Raw genomic sequence first — 10,060 nt, 5'->3', positions numbered from 1 at the left:
ATGACGAATGAGGCCACTAGGGTGGAAGAAGCTCTTTCCACACTCCAGGCATTTAAATGGCCTTTCCCCTGTGTGGATCCTCTTATGGACGGTAAGGGCACTGCTTGCCGTGAAGCTCTTTCCACACTCCATGCATTTGTATGTTTTCTCCACTATGTGGATCCTCTTATGGACGGTAAGGGCACTGCTTCTACTAAAGCCCTTTCCACACTCCATGCATTTGTATGGTTTCTCCCCTGTGTGGATCCTTTTATGACGAATGAGGCCACTAGGCTGGAAGAAGCTCTTTCCACACTCCAGGCATTTAAATGGCCTTTCCCCTGTGTGGCTCGTTTTATGACGAATGAGGCCACTAGGGTGGAAGAAGCTCTTTCCACACTCCAGGCATTTGTATGTTTTCTCCACTGTGTGGATCCTCTTATGGACGTTAAGTGCACTGCTGTTACTGAAGCCCTTTCCACACTCCATGCATTTATGTGGCTTCTCCCCTGTGTGGATCCTCTTATGGTAAGTAAGGTGAGTGCTCTGACGAAAAGACTTTCCACACTCCATGGATTTAAATGGCTTTTCCCCTGTGTGGATCCTTTTATGGAAAGTAAGGTGAGTGCTCTGACGAAAAGACTTTCCACACTCCATGCATTTATGTGGCTTCTCCCCTGTGTGGATCCTTTTATGGAAAGTAAGGTGAGTGCTTTGACGAAAAGACTTTCCACACTCCATGCATTTAAATGGCTTTTCCCCTGTGTGGATCCTTTTATGGAAAGTAAGGTGAGTGCTCTGACGAAAAGACTTTCCACACTCCATGCATTTAAATGGCTTTTCCCCTGTGTGGATCCTTTTATGACTAATGAGGCCACTAGGCCGGAAGAAGCTCTTTCCACACTCCATGCATTTAAATGGCTTTTCCCCTGTGTGGATCCTTTTATGGATAGTAAGGGTGCTGCTTGTACTGAAGCCCTTTCCACACTCCATGCATTTAAATGGCCTTTCCCCTGTGTGGATCCTTTTATGGAGAGTCAGTACACTGTTTGTACTGAAGCTCTTTCCACACTCCATGCATTTAAATGGACTTTCCCCTGTGTGGATCCTTTGATGGAGAGTCAGTACACTGTTTCTACTGAAGCCCTTTCCACACTCCAGGCATTTAAATGGCTTCTTCCCCATATGAATCATTTTATGGAATGTAAGATTACTCTCTTTGTTGAAGCTCTTTCCACAGTCCATGCACTTATATGGCTTCTCCTTGTGGTTTCTTTCCTGAGCAGTCAAAGTCTTCCTTTCAAAGAAGCTCTTTCCATCCTCCAGAGTCTCCCCGATGGGAAGACTTTTTAGTGATATAAGAGACTCATTTTCCTGAGAAAATGGGATATTCCCATTGTAATTTTTTCCATTGTCTTTGCGTATATAATCTCGTCCTTTGGATGTGGATGGATAGTGTTCATTTACCTCTAATGTTTCTTTGGATAGTTTTACACCTTTCCCCATATATTTCTTCTGTATTTTCCCCCCTTCCTCAAGAAGCTCCTGCATGTGAGCCTCAATGGAAGATGAGCTTTCCTTATTCCAATTATTTGAGGGGTTTCTCTCCTGCCTGTGGAATTCCATTTGAATTGCAGGCTTCTCCATTACGTCTCCATGCTTGAACCCTTGGAATGATTCCCTTGACTCTTCATGGTCCTTCTCATTATCACCTACAAGGGAAAAGGGAAATAAATAATACACCAAGTTTAAAGGAAACGATCAATCAGCCGGAAATCATCCCCCTTTGAAACTCATCTTCAATCTCCTCTTTTCCTTCTTACATAAAACATGTTTCACTTGCATTTTGCTTTTTTTTTTGCCAAAAATCACATGATTGAAGGGGAGGAAAATACTAGTGTTCTTCTATTAAGCTAAGCTGCATGTTTGCAATTGGAAACCGTCACCATTTCACCCCTAATTCTAAGGTGCAGGATAGAAATAAAACAGAACTAGTTAACCAACTTACTTGAATGACAAGGCCTCATAGTAATAGCACTTAGACTTATATATCACTTCACATGGCTTTACAGCCCTCTCTAAGCGGTTTTCAGAGTCAGCATATTGCCCCCCAAAATCTGGGTCCTCATTTTACTGACCTCAGAAGGATGGAAGGCTGAGTCAACCTTGAGCCTGGTGGGGTTCGAACTGCCAAATTGCAGACAGCCGGCAGTCTGCAGAAGTAGCCTGCAGTACTGCATTTAACCACTGCGCCATCACGGCTTCACAGGACTGATATGGAATTACCGTGTTTCCCCGAAAATACGCCAGGGGCTTATTTTCTTTTGCCCCACGAAATATGCCCTTGGGTTTATTATCAGGGAGGGCTTATTGTTTTGGGGCTGCCGGGCGGCTGCTCCCTTGTGAACTGGCTCCCGAAGAGCCGGGCACAGCCTCAGCGGCGAAGCAGCCATGAGGTAACCATGCTCACGAGCAGCCGCCCGGTAAATCCCCTCTCCAGCCGGGAAGAGTGCCATTCACTGACCTAGGGGGTAATCCCTAAGGTGCCAAGCCATGTGGCGCTCTGCCTGCCCCCCAGCTCCTGCGGCTTGGCACATTCGGGATACCCCCTAGGTCAGTGCATGGAGCTCTGCCCGGCTGGAGAAGGGGGTTGCGTGAGCGCCTGTTCTGCCCGCAGCCTCACCAAGCCCTTGCGCAGCTCTCCCAGGCCACCGCCGCTGGCTGCTGGCCGCCGCCGCCGCCTCGTTCCGCGCATAACTTCCAAATCCAAAATTCGGGGCCGAGTGTTCCAGCATCGGCCGCTCTAGGAGTGCTCTCTATGGTGGGCTGGCTGCCGGACAGAGAGTCTTCCAGCAGCCCGCCCACCATAGAGAGCACTCCTAGAGCGGCCGATGCTGGAACACTCGGCCCCGAATTTTAGATTTGGAAGTTATGCGCGGAGCGGAACGGGGCAGCGGCGGCCAGCAGCAGCCAGCGGCGGTGGCCTGGGAGAGCTGCGCAAGGGCTTGGTGAGGCTGCGGGCGGAACAGGCTCTCGCGCAACCCCCTTCTCCAGCCGGGCAGAGCTCCATGCACTGACCTAGGGGGTATCCCGAATGTGCCAAGCTGCAGGAGCTGTGGGGCGGGCAGAGCGCCACATGGCTTGGCACCTTAGGGATTACCCCCTAGGTCAGTGAATGGCGCTCTTCCGGCTGGAGAGGGGATTTGCCGGGTGGCTGCTCGTGGGCATGATTACCTCATGGCTGCTTCGCCCCTGAGGCTGTGCCTGGCTCTTCGGGAGCCAGTTCACAAGGGAGCAGCCGCCCGGCAACTCTCCCCTTCGGACAGGCAGAACGCCACTCCCCAACCTAGCGGTATCCCGAAGGCGGCAAGCAACGTGAGAGCTCCCCCCCCTGGCTCCTGCGACTTGGCGCTTTCGGAATAACGCTAGGTCAGTGAGCGGTGCTCTGCCTGGCCGGAGGGGGGGTTTATTTTCGGGGGTGGGCTTATATTTTTGCCCATGCGAAAAATGTGGCATGGGTTTAGTTTCGGGACAGGTTGTATTTTCGGGGAAACACGGTATCTGGGACAAAAAAGCTGAAATCTGCGATGGAGTTTAACATTACATCAAGACAAGGAATGACTTTGCCACTGACATGTTTAAATAGAAATAGAAAATACATCAGATGTGAAATGGCACAGGATGCATCTAAAGAGAATGTCATGGATCTATTTCCTTCCTAGGAGCAGGAGAATGGCATGTTTCTACCTGCTTCCTCTCCAAAGAGGATAACAATTCGAGATTTTTAAAATGAGAAACAGCCAGAGGTATCCAACTACAAAACGTCTTCCTGAATTCTCTGTCTGCAGAGTAGGAAACACCCTTACCAAGAGAGGCCACGTTCCTGTAATTTTCCATCATGACTTCCCAATGCAGAGCTTTTTGGCCAGGATCCAGCTGAGACCATTCCTCCTCGGAGAAATACACAGCCACCTCCTCGAAGGAGACAAGGCCCTCCTGACGGGGAAAGAGAGTACACAGAAGGCCCAGGAGGTATTGTTTTAAAAAAGCTCCTATCGCTTACAAATTCCCGAAGTAATGCTATGCACTAAGGTAATTGGCTCTGCTAAGTAGCATTCCAGGGTTTATGTGAGAAAATGTTTGGATTGAAGAAATGTTTTGGGTAGTGTTATGCCAGAATATATAAATATACATTGTGGTATATATGTATTTTTCAGAGTATAAGATGCACCTTTTTCCCTCAAAAAAGAGGCTGAAAATCTGGGTGCGTCTTATACACCGAATGCCTCCTGATGCCTCGCCTCTTCACCAAAATGGGCGTGCATAGCCTTATGGAGGCTTTCAAAGAGCTCCTGGGGGCTGAGGAAGGCAGAAATGTATAAACAACGGGCCATTTTTTACTTATTTTTGCCCCCCCCCCTCAGAAACACTCATCAAGCCCCCTAAAGGCTATTCCTGCATTATTTTAAAAAGGGGGGATTGCTGTAAAAAAAGGAAGTTTTTGGGAGGTTTGCAGAGTGCTAAAACTTTTTTTTTCCTTTTGGAAAGCTCTTTAGTTAGAGTGATTGATGTGAATTTCATTGATCAAGTACTGTGCCAGCAGAAACAAAGTCTTAGGTGCTGCAAATTTTCAGCAATTTCCTTCTCCAGCACATGGATAAATACACGTGGAAAAACCTCCGGTTCCGGCGGCTGACGGCGACGGGCAGAGACTGCTCGCCCCGCGCATCCCCGGTGGGCTCCCCACCCCTTGGGGGGCGCAGGACGCCCCAAATAGGCGTTCTGCCGGAGGAGCGGCGCGGCGGGAGGACCTCTGCGGCGGACGTCGGGGGGCTCTCGCTTCGCTCCAGGCACCGAGGAGCGCAAAGGGGAGACGCGCTGAAGCGTCTTCGATGCGAGGCTGTCCGGAAGAAAAAAAGAAAGCTGAAGGACGCGGCGGCGATGCGGTGAGGTGAAGACTCCCTTCATACCTATCACCAACTCTAAAACTCGTCAGTTGTGTTAATTGGAACTTTTGGCTAATTTGGAGAGGTGCGGCTGGAGGGGAGGGGGATTTCCCCCCCCCCTCGGACAAGCGGCTAGAAACAAACATGCTCGTAGCCCCAAGGGAAGGAGGAGGGGGAGAGCCAAACCAAAGAGGTCACACTCCAACTAAATGGATCTTCAGATTTAAACCTTTAGGTTTTAAGACAATGGGATCTGGAAGGCGTGGGAACTTTGAATTTTGAAAACTTTATTTGTTGCCTCAGTACCCGAAGTTGGCAGGGCAAGATGGCACACTTCCGTTGTCTTCATGAAAGGTGAACTTGACTCCACCTCTTAGCTTCAGGCTTCCGGTCTTTGTCTCCGTGCTATTTGGATAATTCTCTTGTGGATTGTTTGTTTTTGAACTTTCTGGAGTGAAAAACGTCTGTTCCCTGCCAGGGTGATTAGAGAGTTCCCTTGTGCCTGGTCTCTCTACCCCCCGGTCTCCCTTGGCTGCTCTACTGCTCTGACTGATTCTTCTCTATACTGACTGGACTCTTTATTACTAACAATGACATCTAAAAGACCACCTCCTGGAAAGTCTGGCTTTGCTGCCTCTGCCCCGACATCTGCAACCTCAAGTCCGAGCACACAATCAACATTGACAGCCTTCAAACAAGCTAAAACTACGGACTTGGAGTTTTATCAAATGTTTCAGCAAATTCTACAGGGACAAGAGGAAATAAAGAAACAACTGAAGGAGATGATAGAAGAAATTAGAGGGAACCAGGAAAAAATTAATAAGAACTCACAGAGACTGGATCTCTTGGAGCAGGGGGCGGCTGAGATGAGGGGGGGGGGTGGAGGGCGTGCAGAAGGGAAACAAAGAGCTTGACACCCAACAAATGAAAATAGAGTTTGAGAGAATGTCCTTTTATCTTAGGTTTCAAAATGTGATGGAGACAGATGATGAAAACATAAGGGACATCATGACAACTATCTTGGCTGAGTATATCCAGAAAGAAAAACAACAGATGGGGTGGGAAATAGACCTGGTTTATAGAGTGAACTCCGCATATGCTAGAACACACAATGTCCCCAGGGAGGTACACATTAAATTTCTTAGGAAAAGCACAAGAGATGAAATTCTGAATACACAAAGGGGACAAGCCCTGACATACAAAGATAAGGAGATAACCATACTGAAACAGATCCCCAGGAAAGTGAGGGAGAAAAGAAATTATTATTCGCAATTGGCAAATAAATTATACCAGAAGGGGGTGTGGTTTCGTTGGTTGCTGCCTGAAGGTATGTTAATATTCTGGGAGGAGACAAGAGTCAGAATTAATACACCCATAGAGGCGCAGGCCTTTATGGAAAAAAATAAACTACTCCTAGAAAAACCAGAAGACATCCCAGTAGATGCACAAGACACGGGAGGGGCCGGAGCACTGCCAACGGGGGGAGATGGGGCGACATCAAGAAAGCTCAGATCACACAAATAAGTAAGAAAATCCACATGACATAAATTGATTGAAATTATTAATGAATGTACCACACTGACTATATGTTATTATGTAATATTTGAATGCTATGCAAATGTACACCATGAGTCTGGAGGGGGGGTATACCTACCGCAGTTTGCGGCTGCCACAATTTGTAACTTTCCCCATACCTTTTCCTTTTGTAAAACACTAAAAAACCAATAAAACTTTGTTTTAAAAAAAAAATACACGTGGAAACACCTACCTACCTATTCTCTCTCTCTCCCTCCCTCCCTACCTACTTTCTCTCCCTCTCACTCTACCTACCAACCTACCTACTTTCTCTCTCTCTCTCTCCCTACCTATTGTATTTCTCTCTCTCTCTATCTCTCTCTATTTCTCTCTCTCCCCCCTACCTACCTACTGTATTTCTCTCTCTCTATTTCTCTCTCTATCCCTTTATCTACCAATCTACGTACTCACTCTCTCCATCTACCTACCCACTTTTTTTTAACATTTGCCTCTTCAAAACCTTGGTGGGTCTTATATTCTGGTACGTCTCATACTCCAAAAAATGCGGTAAGTTTATACTGTTGTTGCTCTCTTTCTCCATCTAGTGGGCAGACAGACAAACACACCCATTTGCCAATCAGCCTGCACACTCAAGTCAAGTGCATGATGGGAAGCCAGACTCCTCAGGGTCTTGTGAAAAAATAAAGTGGAACCACAACTGATGACCTCCTTCTACCGGTCCACAATAGAAAGCATCCTCACTCATTGCGTTACGGTGTGGTATGCTGGCTTGACAGCCGCGGAATTGCCAATCTGAATATTTAGACAGTTTTCTGCATCCTTGCACAAATCCAAGTCAAACAGTTACAAACAAGGGTTATTTGAAAAGTGAGTAATTAGCATAAGTACAATTCTAACAATAATAATAATAGGAAGCAATTAGCAGTTATTTAAAATGGTGGTTTTAATAAAATATTCCTAAAGGGAATCTACTTCAACTTTCAATCTTGCTCAGGAACACAAAAATAAGCCAACCCAAAAAAGAAGGAAAAATGGAAGGAGACTGTCTACATACATCAGCTTGACTTTCTGAAGGAAAGGGAGCATACAAATCTAAGAAATTAATTTCCTCTTACTTGAACTGGAGTTTCAACCATTCTTTCAGTTCCACCATCAGGAAGGGTCAACTTCCTTCTATTCTTCCCTATGAGGGAGACAGAATTTACACTGCATAATTCATAATGTAGAAGTTCTATAGAAGAGAAGGCCTAGAGAAGATGAAACACCTGAGATCTCCCTGGGGAACGGGAGAGCTTTAGATTACCTCCAGTCATGTCCATATTTAGATCCTCCTGAGAGATCCTCCTGAAAATCATTTCCAGAGATGAACTTGAAGGATGCCTCCTTTCCTCAGGATCTCTGATCTCCACCATGAAGGACTTGAAAAAGTAGGCAGGAAACAACAAGAAGAATCAATGGACAATACACATCAAAAGTGGATTCTTCTTCTGTGAACACCCCTCCAAGGCCCTGGAAGTCCATCCGTGAGGCTGGAAATTAGGAAAGGAACGACTATCACAAATAAAAGAACAAGGTCCTACAAGAATTAGAAGTACAGTATCTCCATGTATAACAGATGCCAAAGAACTCTGACAAGCATGAGTTAAGAATTCAAACCCACTGTTAGATTTAGTGCATTAGATTAGAAGATCTCTCACCTGCCAGTCAATCCTCTCCTTCTGCTCCACCCCCTGGCTCAGGAGATAACCTTCCACCAGGGCCACCGCCTGGGAGGTGGTCTCTGCTCCACACTCTCGTACCCAGCTCTCAATGTTCAGGGGCAGAAGCGCCAAGAACTGTTCCAAAACAACCAGGTCCAGTATCTGCGCTTTTGTGTGCTTTTCTGGTCTCAACCATTGACTACAAAAGGAATGGAGTTGGCTGCAAAGTCCTCGCGGTCCTTCATCCTCCTGGTGCTGGAAGCTCCTGGACTTCCATGGCTGAACTTCTGAAAGGATGGTTGTCTCCTCCAGGATCTTCTGCCCAGTTCTTGCCCAGATCTCTTCATAGCTCCCAGGCTGGACACCCAAAGGGCCTTTTCCAATTTCCTTATTCTCTAAAGAGTGGCTTTTCATTCTTTCTTCTTCCTGCAACTTCAAATGGGTCCCAGGGAATCTTGCCGATTCCTGTAGCTACAGGTCAGGGAAGACTTTCAGCCACCTCTGTCCAATTTTTTGCCTCCCAGAAAAGTAGTACAAGTGGTTTCCAAGTCCTATATGTGAGATTAAAAGAATGTGGTGGATTAAGAACATTCCAATGGAAAGATATGTTTTTCCGAGCTAGTACAGGATTGCAGAGGCATTGAACAGTTTGCCCTTGTGCAGTAATATGTGTTTGTACAAAACCTGAGATTGATTTCCATCAAGGACTTGGAACACTGAATAAATGCATGTGGGATCAGTGTTTCAATTTCTTTTCTTCTCACAAAGTTGGGCTTGCTTTATAAAAACCTAGGTCTACATTTACCTACAAAGAAGGTTTTACCCAAGATGCCAAACTCTAAACCAGGAAAGTTCACTTTTTTAAAAAATGAACCTGCTTGGATGTTCCCTTTCTTCAGGGTTTGCTTTTGGAGAGCCAAATCACACAACTACATGCAGGTAAGTTCACAAAAATACCCCAAACCCAAACAGGCTAAGCAGCTGTTCACATGAGACACCTGGGGTTAGTGATGTGCTGGTTCACTCACGCTCCCAAGAGAAATTGAACTCCTGGGGATCCAACCCAATTTTAGTCTCCTGCAGCACCTAAGGAGAAGGCGGGCAGAATCTCCTGCAGCTCCTCCCTTGCAACCATCTTCTTATTCCCTGCTCCAGATTTCCCCTCCAGGCTCTCCCTTTCTCCGACCTCGGAGCTTATTCCAGGCTATGGTGGGGGGGGGGAGGATTCCCCCGGGACTCTCCCTCCTCTTTGGTGATTTGTTCCTGGGCCAACGCGGCTCATCCTGAGCACCGCTTCCCTCTGCCTGGCACCTGCATGAAGAGGGGCGGCAGGGGAACATGGGATCCCGGGCCCTCCCACCCCTCCCACCCTCTGGACTCCGAAGATGGAACCTGCATGGGGGCTTCTCTCCCTTCCTTCTCTAGCACCAGCACCCCCTGTTCCCCCCTCCCCATTTGCACGTGGAGACTCACAAACACACACACACAAACAGCCACTTACTCTGCCCACCTGGAGTTCTCCTGCGAAGCTCAAAGGGTTAAATAGAGACGTCAGATCCAGTGAGGTCACTTCCCTCCAATTCTCCTATGGTAAATCGCCTCTGATTATCGCCTCCAGTGGCCGAATGGGGAATCGCACGGCGTCCGGTTCTCGTTTTAGAGGGACACACCTGGCGGATTCCTGCGTGCATGGAAGGGGTTTATGCAAAGGGTGGAAACGGTGCCTTTTCCATCAGGGCCCAGAAAGGAAGAGGTTGTTTTCCTCCCTATCCATAACCCTTCTTTATCCAATCGCTTCTGACAGAGTTACACCCATGTGCCCCCTTTCACTTTTAAGAAGGGTTCCTGTAGAAAGCTACATCCTTTTATACAGGGAGCGAAGGGACCTAGAAGAAATCG

The 10,060-nt window shown here is 47.3% G+C and overlaps 1 protein-coding gene across 1 annotated transcript; it reads right to left on the bottom strand.

Annotated features, from left to right (window-relative positions):
* Nucleotides 1–352: 352 nt before the first annotated feature.
* LOC309400101 (uncharacterized protein) lies at nt 353–9,799 on the bottom strand (the record flags this gene model as incomplete). Its single annotated transcript, XM_081968422.1, has 7 exons — nt 9,663–9,799; nt 8,159–8,712; nt 7,765–7,879; nt 7,577–7,644; nt 3,846–3,975; nt 464–1,691; nt 353–404 (listed from the first exon to the last, which is right to left on the bottom strand). Exons 2-7 carry the CDS (start codon nt 8,573–8,575, stop codon nt 353–355), a joined length of 2,010 nt encoding a protein of 669 aa, XP_081824548.1. The 5' UTR covers nt 8,576–8,712; nt 9,663–9,799.
* Nucleotides 9,800–10,060: the final 261 nt, after the last annotated feature.

This window comes from Natrix helvetica, assembly GCF_964273705.1.
Source record: "Natrix helvetica genome assembly, chromosome: 1".
Taxonomy (NCBI): domain Eukaryota; kingdom Metazoa; phylum Chordata; class Lepidosauria; order Squamata; family Natricidae; genus Natrix; species Natrix helvetica.
This window is presented reverse-complemented; position numbering and strand designations above follow the sequence as displayed.